Source organism: Sturnus vulgaris, chromosome 14 (genome assembly GCF_052056855.1).
Source record: "Sturnus vulgaris isolate bStuVul1 chromosome 14, bStuVul1.hap1, whole genome shotgun sequence".
In the NCBI taxonomy this organism is placed as follows: Eukaryota; Metazoa; Chordata; class Aves; order Passeriformes; family Sturnidae; genus Sturnus; species Sturnus vulgaris.
In genome coordinates, this window is record NC_142256.1 from 3173565 (window position 1) to 3192851 (window position 19287).

At 42.1% G+C, this 19287-nt stretch overlaps 1 protein-coding gene across 1 annotated transcript; it reads right to left on the reverse strand.

The window, feature by feature from the left end:
* Nucleotides 1-2064: 2064 nt before the first annotated feature.
* LOC106853692 (homeobox protein CDX-1-like) lies at nt 2065-16046 on the reverse strand. The gene is made up of 3 exons (XM_014877094.2): nt 14995-16046; nt 5321-5466; nt 2065-2319 (listed from the first exon to the last, which is right to left on the reverse strand). Exons 1-3 carry the CDS (start codon nt 15425-15427, stop codon nt 2065-2067), a joined length of 834 nt encoding a protein of 277 aa, XP_014732580.2. The 5' UTR covers nt 15428-16046.
* Between the last annotated feature and the right edge of the window lie 3241 nt (nt 16047-19287).

Below are 19287 nucleotides of genomic sequence, written 5' to 3' on the forward strand. Positions count from 1 at the left end.
CAATTCCATTTAATTGGCCAATGTGAGGATGCTTTTCCTGTTGAAGCTTTTTCCAGTCTCTGTTAAGTTAAATATCTGTGTATATATGAATAAAATCTCTGGCATTTCCCTGTGCCAGCACAATGGCTGTGCTGTGTATTTCCAGTGGGTTCCTCTTTTGGGTAAATCCAATGGCTCTTTTTTGGGAGAGCAGTTTGGCTGCAATGCTCATTGATGAGGATGGGAAGTCCCTTTTATTCCCAAGTGCTCTTTGTCATGTTCCTCTTTTCCTACCATGTGGAAATCAGTTGGAGACTTTCTGTTACTGAACTTTGAGTTGCAGCTTCTTCCTCTCCCCTGTGTTACCTGTGCTGTTGGCAGCAAATGGAGCCTCTGTGACAGGAATAGTGGGAATTTTACAATGCACCTTCTCCATTGCATGGAACTCGACCTTTGTTTAGCACTGTCCTTCTTGCAAACAAAATGATAAATCAATTTACTAAGTAGTGAAAGCTGCCAGCTCCCTGAACCATCCTGCTCTTCCCATGCTCCTCTAATTTCTCTAAACTCTTTTATCATCACTCTTCTTTTAAATTTGATATTGCAATTCAAGAACAGACTAACCATGAAAATCTGCAGCTTCACTTGCTGCAGTAGCTGATACACATTGCAAAATGGTTATGAAAAAAGGCATTTATTTTAATGTTCTTTATATACAAAGTAATTTCACATCACCAACATTTTGATACTCTAGTAGTACTATTTGTTATAATTAAAGAACAAACCCAAGAATGTAGTGCCTAAATGACTTAATGCTCCTTAGTCTTTTTTGCAACAGTGACAGAGAGATTTCAGGGGATACCGTGATGGAAATTATTGAGAATAGGCATCCTGAATTTTTAGACTGCTTTAGACAATGAAGGCATAAATTCCCAAATCACTCACGTGCTCTAAAAATTTTCCCTTTGCAGACAAAAGTTTTGCACAAACAATTGGAAATCATATTGGGGAAATAAGTATCCAGATTGTTCTTAAGTACTGATTACCTGCTAAATTCTGCTTAGTATGGAAGGGATCAGCCCTTCAGGAATTGACACCCACATGAAAAATGCTGAGAGCTTTATTTTAAGTGAAGCATTTTGTTTGCTTTTTCTTCTATTAACTTGGCTTCTCAAATTTTATTAGTGTCACAATAACTCATAAAACTGGACCAGATTTAAAATTGGTCGAATGCAATTATTGCATCTTTGTCCATGGGCTCTGCTGTCTTATGAAATGCAGTCACTTTTCAAAACACTTATGCTTTTCAAAAGGATTTCTGCCCCACTTTGCTTTCTTTTAGGATCCAAAATGAATCTAACATGAATTTTCTTTGTCCAAAAATGAACTTGGGCCAAGATTCACAATTCCAGAATGCTTTCAAAACATTTATAGTAAGATTGAAGAGTGCCTGTTGATACCAGTGGATGGAGCATTGGAAATCATACCCGTCAAACCTGCAAAAATTCCAAAAAGCTCATCCCTGACCTTTGCCCTTAACATGAATCGAGTGCAACCACCCAGCTCCAGGCTTTCCATCAAGTGGCTCAAAACACATCAGCCAGGTTTGCATTTCTCAAGATGCACGTGTAGAGTCCACAAGTGGGATCAGTACATGGAACCTGTGTGGAGATCAAAGGAGCAGGAATATTCTCTTTCCCTGGGGCCGAGGGACAGACACTCAGCAGTGTGGGATTGATTGCCTGGGGCAAGTTTGGTGCTTTTTTTATTTTTTTTTGTGTGTGTGTCTGCAGTGGAACAAGTGGCTGTGGCTGCTTCTGGGCTCTCCCTGCCCGTGCCCCCCCAGCTGTCCCCAGGCCGGGGGGCTCCTTGCCTTGTGGCCCAGGCATCCTCTTCCCGAGGGACTCCTGCAGTTCCATGGCCCTCGGGAGCTCGTGCTGTGCTGCACACCTGCCAGGTGGCTCTTGGTTTCGTGTCCTTGAAGCTTGTGTGCCCCAGGCTGTGTCACTCTGGGGACCCCCCCGGCTCCCGTAGTGCTCCGGTACCGCTCCGTGGGCTCGGTGCCACCGTGGCTCCCCCGCAGTGTCACTGCGAGGCCACCACCTGCTGCAGGCTCCCCCCGTGCTGCAACCCGCTCATGGCGAGAGCGGCCGGGGGAGGCGGCGCCGGGAATAGAGAACTGGGCATTTCCGAATGAGTCTGTGCGTCAGGGACTGGCATCGGGCTCACGGAGCCAGAGTCACTCTGCAGAGAGCCCAGGCTGCTGCCATCAAAGTGAGTCATTTTCTTCTTCATTAATTTTCTCTCTTTGGCTCTGCGGTTCTGGAACCAGATTTTCACCTGCAGGGGAGCAGAGGAAAATTGTTTTCAGTTGCTACCAGGCTGAATGTGGTCCTTTGTGTAGTCACAGAATCATAGGGAAAATCAGTGGCATGAGGACCACTGACAAAGGCAATGACAAACTGACACAACAGAACTGCTTGTTTTTTTATACAGGTAATCTTTCCTATCTAGGAATAAAATACTTATTAATAGCTCGATAAAAAGTGAAGCTTGTTGTTAGTTCAGTTATTTCTTTATGGAGCTTTGATTTATTCAATTTCTTGAAACAAAATCTAACAGAACAAAATCTCATGTGTCTTAGTGATTGCCAAAATTTTGCAAGAGTATTGTTACATTGACAACTGTATGCCCTAGTCAGGGCAAGCCAAGATCTGCTACTGGCCTATATACTGAGGCACAGAAGCTTTCCTGATTGGATGGTGCACGTTAATTAATGAGTTCCAGTGTGGAAACCAGTGGAAATTCACTTCTGAGCACAATTTCACCAGCAATACAAAACACTAATTCAAAACTGTCTTAACAGTGCCTGAATAGCTGAGTGCCTTCTACTACATTTGTAGATGGAGCCAGAATCTGCTGCTGCTTCCCACACAATGCAGTGCCACCAATGTCCCTGCCCTGTCACAGCCACCCAGCCACCTTTGGGAAGGAATGAAGGTGGATCTTGATCGGGTTGGGACAAGTGAGGACATGAGCTGAAGGTGAGTAATGGTCAGCTGAAAATACTGCAGCTAAAATACTCAGCTACCTCATTCGGGTTTGTTGTGTTTTCTTGTTCAGACAGCAAAAGAAACACTTCTGTCACCATTTTCTATAACCCAAAGAAAAAAAAAAAAATCAATATTTTGCTGAGAAATATTGGTCTGTTCAGTTATTTTTTGATAGAAACTAGAAAGGGAAAGAGAATAATGATTGGAAAGGGGGTAAAACAATGAGAGGTGATAACACCTGTGATTACCAGGCTGTGTTTTAGAAGAAAACCACTGTGAAGCCCAACAAAACATCGTAAGAACTCTCTGTGACAGTCTCAGGGTGCCTTCCCCTGGAGGCAGTACTATTCCATTTTACAGTTGAAGGATTCAAATACATGCAAAGCCTGTGTAAATTTAAACCAAGTCTCTTAAGTCCCAGGCTGCCATCCGAGATGTTTGGCAGTTCCTTTTGTTGTCTTAGTCCTGGAATGTCATTTCAGTACCAAATTATGTTCCATTAAATCAGTCTCAAGCCCTCTCAGATCTCGTGCATTCTGACTGTGCAGAGATAATCCAGTTTTTCTCATATATTTGCCAAAATGTGCGAAAAGGTGAAACAGTCTAAAAACTAAACCAACCTTTCAGAATTACCCTCTGGCTTCAGTGTTCTTACCTGCCTGTGAATGGAAGTTTTTATTCTGGTTTGTTGTTAACTTAGGGAGGCAGATCTGCAGAGCGAAATTAGTAGGCACTCCAGGGTCGTGTGCCAATTATCAAATAAGTCTCCAAGTAAGAACAGATCTGTAATGTCAGACTAAAAGCTGACAGGGCCAGTTACATCTGTCTGACTTACTCTTTACCTGTTGCCCTCCTTCCTTTCCATATTTTTTTTCCATGCAAATCTCTCTTCCCCTGAAGTCTGATTTTTCTCTCTTCTTTCTCATCCTCGTCATCTCTTTTATTTCTGTTTCCTTCCTGTGTTAACAGTGCTTCGTTTTGCCTGTTTCTTAATTAGATATTGCATTTTTCCTTCCTTGTTTAAACGATTGTTCTTTGTCCTTTTGAGATATTCCTTCCAGAGAATTTTGGATTTTGGCAGAGGCAGAAAAAAAGCTTTTCCAGAAAATCAATTCAGGTTTTAGGTGGTGTGCAGAGGAATTTGGGATAGTTCAGTTCATATGATGGAGTTGTTTAATTTGTACAAAAGGCTGCTGGTGGAAGTCTATCAGACATTTTTCACTTAATCTTACATTTTTAAAATACACTTCAGAGATGTAGGCTGTATGAACTGGAATTCATTTTGTTCTTGATATATTGATGATGATGAAGAAGAACAAATATTGCAAAAGCTGTTGCCAAGTTTCCCCAATATACACAAAGAAACAGATCACATATTTTTGTTTCACCTCTTCAAATACACTGACAAAAACATTCATCAAGAATTATAACTGAGCTATTCAAGTAAATATCACTGGTTGTTTACAGAAGTGGGGTTGTAATATTGAAATTCAGAATAATTAAGTCAAATGTTGCAATTTTTAAAAGCCAGCAAAAAGACACATAGTGTATTTTTAATACCTGGCTGAAACAATTTTAATTTTCAACAATTCAATCCTGGCATTCAGCAGCAGATTGAGGAATATTTGCTTCTCCATTTCTGTAAGCTCAGTGTTGTGTGAGCCAGGTTCAAGTTGGATGGACAGTGCTCCAACTGGGTGGGTTCTGGACTATTCCTGCTCAGCAGAGCCCATAGTGAATAGTGAATCAGGCCTAATCACAGGATTGTGTTTTGATTTATCTTCTGGGAACAGAAGTGGAATTTGGAGGGGAGGAAATGGGGCAGGAGAAAGGAGTAGCACGTATGTAGGAAATCTTTAACAAAAGGTACAAGGCAGCCAAGGAAACAAAACCCATCAAGTGTCCTCAACATACTTGAGCTCATCACTTCCAGCTCCTCTAAGACTGACCTTGCTGGATTTGCTTATGGAATTCCCACTGACTTCAGCAGAACCAGGACTTCTGCTTTAGAAAGCTCAGCATGAAATTCTCCCTGCTACCACTGCCCAGAGAGAAATCCAGGCAGGATTTTGGTGATGTGCTTTAACTCGTGTTTCTCAGAATGGGAAAAAGTTGGAGTTTGCATTTCCAGGGTTATTGCACAGCTCTAGTTTGGGTTCTGCTGCAAAGGGAAGCCAGTGTTTGGTTACTCGAGGCATTAACATTTCTGTATTCTTTACCATACAGTCATCTCCTCAGCAGCAATCATCAATTCAAAGGAAAGCCTGGATGGCTGATCCATACTCTACCTGTCTCTCGGAAAGTCTTAGGTTTGCAGCAAGTTCAGACTTCCTCCTGATTGTAATGTATCTGTTGTAATGAAACTCCTTCTCTAATTCTAATCTCTGATGATCTGTGTAAACCACTCGGTACTTCTCTCTCGTTCTTGTTTTACCTGTTTTGAAAGAAGAACACATTGCTTCAAGCTAGGATTTTTTTCACTTTAGTAACACAAAATATCTAGCTTTACATTTGAAAATATCCGGGGGGATTTTAGGCCTGATTCTCTGTGCACTTACCCAGAGTAACTCCCTTGACTCGGTCTTGATTTACAACACAAGAGGTTCATACCATCAGATATTAGGTTTGCTCCTTAGTAAATAGATAATAAACTGCTTTTCGTGTTCTTTATCACCCCTGTGTTATCATTTGGGAAAGAGAAGGCATTCCTGGTGAGAATAAGGAGCCAGGAAACCTGGGTTCTGTTCCCAGCTCTGCTGCAAGCTTCCTGCCTGGTGTTGAATTGCTCTTGTCTCTGTCCCTAGAGCTGACACTCTTACCTGCCTCAGAGAAAATTGTGAAGGACATTTTACTGCACAAAAAACACTGAGAGCTTCCAAAGTTCCTCACTTCTTGTTGCTAGAAAAATTCCTACAACGTTGTGATTGTTGCTGCAATTTGGAGGTTGTGTTTTCCTGTCAAGTCTGGCACAATCTGCCCACAACCTGATAACAGCACAGGGAACAGTAACATAGATTTTCAGATGACAGTTCATAAAAAAGAGAAAAGGCAAGCAATAATACTCCACAATGGGCAGGGAACTGCAGCATCTGCTGTTTTGGGAGCAGCATTGCTGCCTCCTTTCAGCTGTGGGTGCAGCTGAGTAGAGCAGACACGGCTCAGCAGCATCCAGGGCATTAAAAGGCAATGGCAGATGACAGGAGCCAGGGAACACAGATGCAAGGAGCTCAAATTTTATGGATTCCATAGGGGGTCATTTCTGAGGATAGAATGTGTGGCTGCTCTGAAAGAAAGCTGAGACTGGGAAAGGCTGCTGCTGGTTCCCTTGCTCTGTGGTTTATGCTCATATCAGGCAATCAATATATTGGAGATCGGCATCTGCTTAAAGCCAAAGCCTGAGGTCTTCCCACATTTTTAGCAGATTGGATCATTGCTGTGTTAAGACCATCTTTGCCGACCACAGTCTTACCACTTTTTGATGCTTCCTTGTTTACCTGTGTTTATATGGACATTCCTTCAGGTGTGCATATAAATATTTTATATAAATGTTACTTAGCCAGTGAATTGTCTGGGACAGGGAATATATTTTCAGTAATTTTTTTCTCCGTATTCCATTGTGGTACTGGAGGTTGTGAATCTGTCCCCTCCGTGGCCACTGCAGCAGAAGACCCCTCCTAGGTTCAGGTTCTCCCAGGTGATGCCCAGAACTCAAGGTGTTTGTACCTGTACCCATCTGCTATTGCTGCAGGTGTTGTGTGGCTTTGCACAGCACCTCCTGTTTGCTTACAGAGCTTTTTCTGACAAAGTTATTGGGATGCCTAACTCCTCAAAAAACAGGTGCCACAAACCCCTAATGATTACACTCTAATAAGAGCAGGTAAATTTGTATAGAATAGGGGTGAAGTAGATTCTCAGGCGTGGAGTTGGTGATGGCACAGAGCCCCAGAGCCATCACTTTCCCTGGCTGCAGAGAGGAGCTGGAGGGGTCATCTCTCAGTGCTGCCAAAGGCCTCATTCCCACCCAGCCCCTCCTTCCCACTCCCCTTGCTTTTGAAGTTTCATAGCACCCAAAGATCAGGATTCAGCATACAGGACTACAGCAGAATCCTGGGTTTGTGTTTTCCTCCCATCTGTGGAGGGAGATGTGATGTCTCTTTGATTTTTATGGAACATATTTAAAGTTAGCATTGCCTTCCCCTTGCCTTGCACACCATATAGGGTCACTTTCACCTCTTCCAGTATTTGGCAGTCAGGACTTTGCTATTTCTAGGAATTTTTGGCTCACCAACCTATTGCTTGCATTAGAAGTTTCTGCTCTGCTCCTCTTTGTAGTGTTTGTGTAGATCCCAGAGCCAGAGTTGGTGAGCACTGGAAGTCCTGGGCAGTGCAGTGCACTAAATAAATCCTTTTATAGCCTGGATGGGGATGATTCTGGTTCACCCCACAAGACAGAGATTCTCTAGGCCTCTCTCTAGGCTTGTAGAATCAAGTCTTCATCAGAATTTGGTCCTTCAGCTTCCATGTTCCCACCCTGGGGAGCATCCATAGTGCCTTACAGTGCTCTGAGCATCATCCAACTCTTCCAAGGCCATGAGCTTGATTACTTGGAATATTTCAATAGGGAAAATAGGTGTGGGATTGCTCCTTAGGCTGTGGGTTCTGCTCAATCCGTGCAGCCAAACTCCTTTGTCTCAGATCTGTTACCTGCCTGTGAAGGAGCTGCCTGGCTGGGGAAGATGTCCAGGACATTCTCCTTCACTGACATTTCCACCACTGTGAAACCGCAGTGGAAGCTGAATTAGCCCACTGAGGTTTGCACTGATAATCAAGTGAAAAGTGCTGCTAATTTTACAACATTAAGGTAAGAATTGTAGAGTCTCTAAGAAACAGCAGTGATTCAGTTCAGTCCACATAAATACCAGGACATTTGTTTTCCTTCACTAGAAGTGTAAATTGTTTGTTTAACATATGGTCACCTGTGGTGAGGCTTTAATGCCTCACTTGATATTTTTTAACTTTTGATCTTTCTAACTGGTGGTTTGGTTAAGGGTTTTTTTCTTCTTCAAATGAGAATTTGGGGTCATTCTACGGGACAAAATGTTTAACATGTTTCCTTAGTGTCCTTTGTGTTGTTAAGATGGAGTACACAAAAGAGCAACAAGGTGATCTTATCTTGACCTCTGTTCTCATTCAGAAAGCACAGACAAATATCAAATGTTCTTCTATTGCCAAAACAAGGTAGTAAACTTCAAGAAAAACCTTCCTGTTTCTGGTTTTAAGTACTTGAAGCTTATTAAACCTGAATAGGAGAGGGTTGTGGTTTCTTTCTTTTTAAGCTGAAGAAGAAATTAAATGTACATGGAAAACAGAACTTTCTCCCATAAGATTCTTTATTTCTGTATGAGTAACTCTCAGGTTTTTTTCAGTGGGCTTGGTAATATATGAATTCTTTTTGAAGGAAGATTGGCAGCTTTGACATCTAATTTCGTTCTTAAAGTTAAGTAAAGAATTTTAAAAGTTAAAAAGCAAAAGGAAGGAAACTTTGAGAACTACTCTCACAAAAATTCTCTGATGTGCCACATAAATCTTGTCTTTAATAATTTGATTTTTTTTCTGTGTAGGGTAATACTGTCTGTGGGAGACAAGAGACAGTGGGAGCTGAGATCTGCCAGAGTCTTCCAAGAGTTACTTTCAGCTCTGGCAGAGCCATGTTTTAGTTTGTTAGGCCTTTACTCTCCTTGATGTCAGTGAGAGTCTTCCTACTGCCTTTGTTGGGTGCTGGGCTGGAATTAGTCTGCACATGGCATTTCCTTTCAAAGGCAAAGCACACTTTTATTTGCCAGAGTTAACAAACAGCAGCAGCAGAACCCATCCCTAAACAGTTTGGGATTTTAGCTTCTGAATTCCATCTCTTAGACAGAGTAGATCCACTCCACTGTGTTCTGCAGACACTCTGCTTTTAATCTTAATTGCATTCTATTTGCAGGAGAAATATTACCTGAGTAAAATTTGAGGTGGGACTAATGGATTCACCCCATAGACAACGGGAGGATGTTCCTCACTTCTCAGGGCATAATGGCAGAATTCAATGATGCAATGATAAAAGTCCTTGTATTAATCAAATTCTTCAGTGAAATCTTGCATATTTTTGTCACTTAGGTGAGTGAAATAGCCAACATTTGACTTTGTACCATCTTAATTAATCTTTTGTTAGTGACAGGTTAAAATTATGATCAGCAATACTGTGTCAGTTCTGTAGGAAATGTGTCCTGGCATGGACAGTGGAATTGTGGTTGGGTGGAAGAGAAATGAAACAAAAGGGCTTTGAAGCAGCTACCTTTGCCTGCCTTTGTGCTGGGGGAGTGGATTTCCTGGGTTTAATGACCTATAGAAGAAGAGGGAGTTTTGTCAAAACTCTCTTTTGCACTAGTGGCTACTGAGGAGTGCCTTTGGACCAGTGAGAAATCAGACATTTCAGAGCTGGAAATCTTTTCTTGGGATATAATTTACCAATTCCATTCCATCACACCCACTCTGGCAATTTTTGTGACTGGCCAAGTTTTGAGTTGGGGGAAGGGAACAGCTTTCCCATTGGTCATAAAATTCACAGAGTATTTCTTCTGAAGACAATAAAGCTGGGAGAAGGCCTCTTTATTTGCTGTGAAAATCATCACCCTTTCCGGCAATATAACTCCTGAAGAAAGGAGGGAGAAGGAAGAGACAAGAGTGCATATCAAAGCAAAGTGAAGTGTTAAAAGGGTCTGTTGCCTCAATATGACAGATAGGCCTCAAAACCTCAGACAATGTAGGCCAGGAAAGGAAAAAAAAAACCCCACCATCGGACCTCACAACTAGTTTACAAAGCAAAATAAATTAGCATTAGAACCAGCCCTGGGCCCTCTTTCAGAGCCTCCTCTCTTAACTTTTCAGGAATATTCTGCAGGCACTGACAGCAGCATCTTTCATAAAATCCAGAAGGCACCTGAGGATGTCCTGGGATAGGAGAATGTGGGATTACTGTGGGATTGCTGACAAAGCATTGCAACCTGCATTCCAGGGTTTAGCAGTGTTTCAGAGGAAGTTATGTCTGTCCCTGGTGACTGCATGTTGCCTTAAATCATCCCAGAAATGTGAAACAGCTCCTGGCCTGAGCATATGATCAGTTCCCACCCTGTTACTTTAGTATTAAAAAACCAATGTTAATTTTCGAGTTTATAAATATACAGACTGACAGAGATCAGGCCTCAGAGTTTTGTTTAGGACTCTACTTATGTACTTTAAAAGTAGTCAGTAATTTCACTGACTTAATTGAAGTTGTGAAGCTGAAGTAATTTTAAAGAAGTTTTGAAGACAAACATTGTGCTGCACAATGATGTTCTGTAAAGCTAAATTTAAAAAAAAAAAAAATCAGCCACTGTATTAAAATTGTGACATAGATCCAATCCTGTATAATATTCCTGCCAGGAACCTTGGTGTGGTAAGTAGGTGTCCTGGTCCTGTGCATTCCTGCAAAGTTAGGTGCTGTGAAACTCAGTGAAATTCTATGTTTGTGTTTTCTGCTGCATCTTGCTAATCTGTTCTTTTAGACATGCTCAGATTGCTCATGCTGAAAAAAACAGAATAGAATAATAGAATTGAAACCTTTCAACAGGCTCAGATTTTCTCTTTTGTTTTCAATTTTGAATATGCTCTGCTATTCTGGAGTAAAGCTCATTGGCCAAATTATGTTCTTCCCTTTGCTATTGTAAACTTTTCTACTCATCTTCATCATACAGAAGGAACTGGATCAGAAGCAGAATCATTTTTATTCTCTTTAAGCAATGACTGGACAGGCAGAAGGACCCAACCTGCAGAAAATGTAGGTGGATTTCTGAGTGGCAAAGCAGGGGAAATCCCATTGCCAATGACTGTATAGACTAAAATGAAAGTTATTGAGATTTTCCCCAAGTGTTGTATGTTCTTTAGCATTCAACATTTTACAGGAATGACCTCTAAAGAGGCTTGTTCCTCTTCCTTAGATTTGAGGGAATAGAACTCCTTCCTTCAAAGACTCAGTGTGATACATTTACAGTGCCTTTAGTCAAGATGCTCTCAGTTCTCCTGTCATCAGCAGCAGAAAACTGTCTTTATGTCTGCAGAAGAAATTTTTATTGAAGAAGAATGCTAGGAGAGTTGTCATCTACAGGAAAAATCTCACCTCTAAATCAGTTCACCTGTTTCAAAACTTGTCCCCACCCAGTTTTATGGTAACATAAGTGCAGATCTTAAGGTGCACTTTCAGCTTCTCCTGGGAGTTCATTGCTCAAACTCAGTGTTTTGGGCACACTTTTACCACAGGTGTGTGTTGTTTTCTCACACAGTCATAAAGTCAAGTCTGCTCCTGTGTGAGTGATGACACAGCTCCATAAAAATCCTGAAATCAACAGGACGAGATTTGTAGCTTCTTCTAAGGTGGTTTTATTCTACTTTCCATCAAAGAATTTGCCTGTAATTATGTCTTGTGTGTGTGTGTGTGGAATTACCACCTCCCATTTCTAGCTGTGGCTTTGTTCTGTTCTGTGCTACAATTGCTCCTTGTCCTGGCTGTGCTCACACTGTCCAAGGAGAAGCTGAGACAGGAGCAGTGTAAGGGTTAGAGGAGTCTTTTCTCTCTGTTTGTGGCTGAAATCCTGAGTGCTCAGTGCTTCCTCCTTCAAGTGTTCTCACTCAAAACACATTGGCTTTTTTTCCTGTATTCTCAACACCCTGAGGAGTGCAGAGACAGGGATTCTACGTGCTCTGCATTGAGGATCAAACCCCAATCCCTGCAGTGCCAAGGCAGGGCCAGACACTCAGCCATCCTTCAGTCAGAGACAGAAGGATGCATGAAAGCCTCAGCAGGACTTTTCTGCAGGAAATACATTCTAGTAGTATTAAATCAGGATGATAATCTTACATTAAGTAATGAGATCTTCCAGAAGTTTCAGGGAACCTCACAAATTTCACTTTACATCAGTTGAACACATGGTTCTACACTGATGTTGTTTTTAAAGTTACAGAGTAAAACATGAAATAATCTCTTCCTGTGGTTCAGGTTAGTTGTGTAGATAACAGTATCAAAAAGCTGCAGGGCATGAGGCAGTGATAGAAATTGCAATAAAGTGTTTTGTTTGTCATCTGTCAGGACATGAGGCCACAAAGGAGCAGTTAGAGAAGATAACCATGAAATCTCTGGAGGTGGGAATGCCACGGATTTGGGGCCTTGTTTCTGGAGCTGCTCCAAGCCAGGCTACTCAAAGTGAGTGAATCTTTGGCAAGAATCTCTCCCAGGCTTAGAGGGATAAGGTTACAGGAACATTTCTTGCACACTTCTGAGAATATCTTGTAAAAATTGCTTGCTTTAATAATTATTGTTTTCACAGTGAAATGTTATTGGTAGTATTAGTATTGATAATTACATGCTTTGCAGCATGCAATGAATAAATAAGAAGATTAAGTTTTTCTAAGTGATTTCTGTTGTGACCACCTCAGGTAAGTCTGAGCCTCGTGTTTTTCATCATGAACAAGAGTGGTTTGTGTCTATTCACAGGGAATAAGGAAAGCTAATAAATAATAGGTGTGATTCCTTCATTCTTGCAACACCAGACCTTTACTGAGATTCCCAAAGCTTTTGTAAAGAGACTGAAGGATAATGCTCAGCTTTCAGGATATAAAAAGAATTGGATTCCATCTAAGAAAATGATGAGGGGTTTAATCATGATGCAGCAAACAACATTTGCAGTGAGCCTGGTCACACACCTGAAATCACTGCTACACCTGCATGTACAGAACCAAACTCACTCAGGTGCTTTCCTAGAGCTGACACTTCTGCAAGGGAAAAGATTTTAAAATTATTCTATCTTTTGGGAAACCGTGAAGGACAGTAGTGCCCTTGCTTTTAAACAGAAAAAGACAGAGGATAAGAGTGAAGGAAGAGAAAGGAACCAACTCCAATGAAGCAGATCTGCTGGCTCTGAGCCTGCCTGGCCTAGCAGAAAAACTAATATATATAAGAGAGAAAGAAGCAGCAGGAGAATTCCTTCTCTGGATTTTTCCCTAAAGCAGCACTCAGTAACTTTTAAATGTAGCTTTCCACTGGCCCATGAGCATTTGGGAGGGTCTGTTCCTATGGCATGCTGATTTCTCCAGTTCTGGACACAGATATGCTCAATATCTTGTTAGAGCACTCCAGAAAGGAGACACTCCCAGCTCTCCTGTGAGTGCTCTGACCTTCGCAGGCCTGAAATTTGGAAAGTGAGAAATCTCTAAGTGCTTCTTGTGCAGCAATTAGAATGTGATATTTTATATTATGTGTATATATATATGCATACATGTGTGTGTGCTGTATCAGTCTATCCCAGTGTCCCATTATCAAAGGGACAGCACAGAACAAATCAAGCTTTGCTGCCTTGCTGTCACTGGAGTTCAGAGCAGCACAAAGCAGGTAAGGAAGGGATGAGGAGCAGTGGATTTTTAAAGCAAGGGTTCCGCCATCATTAAATCCCACAATTAGTGAGCGGTTTTGTTGCTCTTGTAAATATTCCTCAAAAGTAAGCTGCAAGTTTTTTTCAAAGCAGGTCTTCTTTTGTTTTTTTCTTGAAGAACAAATACAATTTTAAAAATACAAACTTTTTTTACCCCCCAAATTCTTATTCACACAGAATAACAGCCTGTTCTGATCTGTTGCATTCTGTGAACTCTCCATGAACTAAAGTTGTGTTCATCAGGAGTGAGGAGGACTCTGCTCATACAAATCAGATGCATTATTTCAATACAGATAACTTTTCTATGCAGTTGCTTTCAGTTCTCTAATGTCTGTTAAAAGTAATTGCTTTTCCACCAGAGCTTGATTCAGTCCCTGCTTTGAAGACTTTTATTTACAGGCATGTGTGGAGGGAGGGGAGGGAAAATGAAGAAACCTTCCTGGGCTGCAACACTGAAATACTGGGAGCATCTCTTTAGGGGAGGAATGGAGCATCCCTAATTTCTACTGGTCTCAGTGCATGTCAAAGCTGCTCAGCACCTCAGAGGATCAAATACTTTCATACAGCAGATTATGCCTCTGTTCTTTTCAGGCAATTTTCCCTCTTTTCATTTTTCTTCTCCCCTTTCATGTTTAATTTTTTTTCATATACAGGGTGCAGATTTTTGTTTTAGGGATGCTCAATATTTATATTTTTTTCTCTTGTTCTTCCTCCCAATCAAACAGAACCTTTCCCTGTAGGTTCATGGCTTATTTTTCCTGCTTAAGTGCAATTGAAGAATTGTTTTGTACTCCTTGACTGCCATGCAGCAGAGCCTGGTCTGTGGTTGTATTTCCAGGCTATGTTACCATGGATCTTTGTATTCCTGCATATTCTGAGAGCTGCTACTACAAAGTGAAGCAAGCCTTCCCTTATCATGCCTGTTTTTAAAGCATTGACTCATTGTTTGATCTTGCAGATCTCATTTCAGTGATCTGAGGTTTGGAGGGGTTGTTTCTGGTAGAAAGCCTTATACCAACCCCCTGCTGTGCATATTTTACTTGAACTTTTCTTAGGTACTCCAAAACTTGAGGAAAGTAAGCAAAGAATAGGTGGTGGTGAATACAATACTTCCTGCTTCATCCCAATCTATAGGACTCTATTAAAAGCAACTATTGGATATCACAAACTTTAAAAACCGTATCTGAAGTGAGAAGTGAAAGGACATTGCTTTTCATTTCCCACAGGATTAAAGGTCAAGCAAGAAACGTAAGAAATAAACAACTGATCAAACCCAGCATCCAACAACTGAACCAATATTTAACTGCTAGCAAGGGAATCCTTCAGAGCAATCAGGATCCTTCTTTATTAATCTGAATCCTTCCCTCTGAACAGGGAACCTGGCAAACCACCCCCCCCACATGACACAACAACGAGTAAAAAAAATCTCTTCTCAGCACAAATCCTCCGTGCCCTCCTACCTGTGGAAGTGGATTGCACCGTTTTCCTCATCCACTCATAAGAGCTGTGCCTTTGGCTGTTGGGAGAGATTTGCTGGGCATGAATTGTATCTACAGGAGGTAACCCTGCAGCAGCAGCGGGGTGCAGGGAGCTGTAATCAGCAGAGCTGTAGGAGCCCTGGCCAGGGGACGAGCCATTGATGTGGGCAGCGGGCACGGCGCTGGAAGGGCCTGGGCCGTAGGCGCTCCAGTCGTCGCGCTGGGGGCCGTAGTGGGAGCCCCAGGCTGGGGCTGGCTGCCCGTGGGTGTCCAGGGCTGGCACAGGGTGGTATCCCATGTAGTCGGAGTAGGCTGGAGCAGACACGAAGTTTTGCACGGGCAGGTTGTTGCTGGTGCACCTTGCGGATCCCGGATACATGCTGCTGTCTTTATCCAGCAGATAGCTCACGTACATGATGCTCACAGCCTGCCTTTGTCTTGCTGGGACATCCTGCTCCTCGCAGGGTTTGTTTGATCTCCCTTCCCCTCCTCTTTCTTTCTCTCTTTTCTAGCCCAGCCTGGCTCTATAAATGACTCCTGCTAGCCCTGATGTCCCTTTACTACACATGATTAACAATGGTTTTACCAGGTGCTGGTGGTAACAGTTTACTAAGGTCCTGCCTGATGTCACAGATAACTGCCTGCCCCAAAATTACATTTGCATTCAAATGAAGGGCTGCCCATGCAGGCAACCCCACCTTGCTGCTAGTTCCAGTGCTTCCTTTCTCACAGATCTTTATGTATTGCCAGCCCTGTTCTTTACTTTGAGAATGTGGTTTGAAATCCCGTGGTCTTCCAGCAGAGCTGAGCACGTAGTTAACCATAACTGTTCAGGCAGTAGAAGTTGTATTTTTCTTGAGCAGTGCATGTCAGGATCTCACTTCAGGCACTCGGTTAGAGTTACTCAAAGCCTGGTGCCTGCTGGTCCAGTAGTAGTTCTGCTCCAATGTGCTCTGGTTTTGTTTTTTTTTTTAAACTAAAACCAAAGGAGCAGTTCAGTGTTTAACTGCAGCTCTTACAGAGCTCCTCACATGAGCACTCTTCTTGACTTCAGCTCTTCATCTGTGTGGGAGAGCACTTAGAAACCACAGTAATCCCGGTGATTTTACCATTACAAAGGATATACAAGAAGTCTCATAGTCATTTTGAGCATTTGTTCATACGAATAGTCTTGTTGATGTTAGCAAGCTATTCATGAGCTGGCTGCTTGCCACAGCGATTGAAGTTCCTCTATTCCAACCTCCAACGTTCACAGAAAGGGAATCTGTTATTGAGAGAATGCAGAATTTGTCACTTTCCCCGTGCTTATGTCTTGGTTGTGATATTGAAATGAGTGATCGTTTTCCCTGCAGGTTTTTTTTGTTCTCATTACTGTGCTTCTTCACAATAAGTAACACCTTTTCTTGGAAATATGGGAACATATTATAGCTTTATAGCTCAGGAAAGCAGCTCCCTAACTTTCAGGAGCAATCTCATGTTTGTGAGTAACAAATCCCTACGAGATCATCTGTAACCAGGAGCATGGAGAGAAAGTGTGCATTTCTTTTTTTAAACGAGATAGATACCTTAGCATTGTCTCTTAATGGGAGTTCACCCTGTTTTCATTCCCGTTCCTTTAATGATGTGATACTTAATTGCACCTTTATTAATGGTCCAACTTGTTAAAAGGAGTTTTTCCTTAAACAGGTGCAAAGTATAATGAGTTTTTTCTTTGTTTAGAGGTGTATTTTTTCTCTGAGTCTTTTGCACTTTAACACCATTTAAACTTCCATGTTGTCGGGAGGAAGGAATCACTTTGCACACCTGACAACTCTGTTGTTTCCTTTAGTGAGAGAACGGTGTCCTTGGGCTGCATTCACAACGTGCCTTGTGAAAAAGCTTTTTGGACTGATTATTTCCAAAGCAAAGCTACCTGCTCAAGAGTATTTCAGATTTTCCTGCTGTGCACTTGGGTAAAATTTTGCTTTTTTTCTTGTTTGCTTGTTTTTGGGGGCTGATGTTTTGTCGGTGTAATTGCTGAAAGATATTTTAAAAATCATTAGGTGGCGGGAAGTTGCCAGAAGCTGTTTCTGCTGTTTGCATATGTGAGCTTACTGGCTTGCAATTTGCACATCTGTGACAGCTGGCCACTCAAAATTACCCAGCAGAGCTGCTGGGAAGACTTCTCAAATCCAGGGAAGTCAGTGATCAGTGGGTCATGGATCTGAACTGCTTAATTCTGCTGCAGCAGCAAAATAAATCACAGTTGTCTAATGTAGAATTAGGTGTCCCTGGACAACCTGTCTGCAGTTAAAGTGGGATTTTAATGTAGTGGGACCTTCCTATTTTTTAACTCGAGTGTTTTTCTCCCTTCTCAGATTTAGAGCACTGTGGTTGCTGAGTAGCTCTTGAGTGTTGAAATAGTTACAAAGAAAGATTCTTTGCATCTTTTTGTTATAAGTTGATTTCATTTCCTTTCTCCCTCTTCAAAGCTGTTGAAGCCTCATCCTTGTAGGCATTTCAGTGCCTCTCCTGAGTGCAGGTGTAGCAATAAATCAGCCAGAGGAAGAAGCAGCATTTATTTGCTCCTTTACTGGAGCCCTCCAGCTGTCTGCAAAATGTTCTAATTATGTTCATTCAACAAAACTTTTCCTGCAGGCTTTATTTGCCTGATACACCCCAACACAGAGCTCTGCAGAGGGGCTGAGTTGGATCTGCCCTTGTTCAGTGTTCAGGAATGTTGGATACACCAGGTTTCAGTCATGGATTCATTCTCCCCCACTGCAGCATTGTTCCATGAGGAACATTTTAATCTGTTTTTTACAATGGTTTAATTTGTCTCATGGGGCTACTGAAAGTAGTAAAATGGTAATTATTCTTGTGTATTAGAAAAATCACATAAAATACCTTTTTGATGCTTTCAATAATACATGGATATAATGACATGGAAGGAGATTTTTCCTCTTCCATACTGCCTAAAGAAAGGGCTTTACAATCTGGGATGGTTGAACTGACAATGCTTTGCTCCTCTGGCCACATGCTGTGCCCACAAAGCAGAAAACTGCTTCCTTTGGATTCCTGAGTACCCTAAGTTGGTCTGGCTCCAGCAAGCTGGATTTTAGCTTTGGTTAGTCCAAGCTTTTATGATTTATATCATTTCAATCTTGCCTATTAGTTAAACCACAGTCATTTGACTGTAATTGCTGGAGCTGTGTGAATAATCACATATTAATATAGTTAATTTAAAATGAAATATTTTCAAAAGTTCTCAAATGCAAAGTGAATGGAAGTGAGAAATCGCCCTGAGTTCTCAAGAGGGAAAAGAACTTTATTGAGATGATCCTAAAACATCTTCACCTTCTGGCCTCTCTAAGGAGCATTTTTCTAGCTCTAAATTTGAATAGTTTCCTATTCCAGCTGGGAAGTGGGGTCCACCAGAGACCCTGGATGGGAAAACATCTCTGAAGGAGGTTTTATCAGGTGATGATGATGTGGGCAGAGACCAAGCAGCAACACTTGGATCCTCCAGTCCACTTTGAATATTCCTCTTCTGCTACATGAACGAGTCTCCAGAGCTTTCCTCTGCCGTGTCACAAAGCCATGGATTTCTAAGGTCCCATCCTTGTGTTTCCAAGCTGATGTGTCTCACATTTTAACCACATCCCTGTCCTGGGGTGCACACCTTCTCCTACACATCTCATCTTCTCATCTAGGGACTGACAGAGCTCCAGTAGCTCTATTTTACTTTTCTGAGCTTTCATTTTTCTTTCTGGTCTCCAAAGAGTAGCAGCACGCATTTTTGGAGGCGCGTTGCCGTTGCAAGCCTGATCTGTGACTCCAGTGAAGCAATGGGGACAGCTGGTGGTCAGCTGCCTGCATGGCAAGGAGACCTCTCCGGGCTGGCGGGGACCGTGACCTTAGCCACATTTCAGAGTTCTCTGTTCTGTTTGGAGCAGGACTCGTGTGTGTCACATGTCCAGCTGCAGGAAGCAGCAAAGCTCCTGAAGAATCCTGGCTCGGAATTCTGGATTTGTTGCAGGGATTTTTAAATGCTCTGCTGTTTGATTAATGGTAACGTCTCTTCTTTCAAACCTGAAGTGGGCTATTATGGAATGTGCCAGGCTTTTAAAAATTAACTTTTACAAGGAATTTTCTGGGCTAAAAAGACCTGAAAGGTGCTGCAATACAGAGTGGGATTGCTGGGTAGGGGCAGAGCTGGGACACTCCTGCCATCCCACGTGGCATGGAGCCACAGGGCAGGAATGTCACATCCCACTGCACACCAGGGCACGGTTC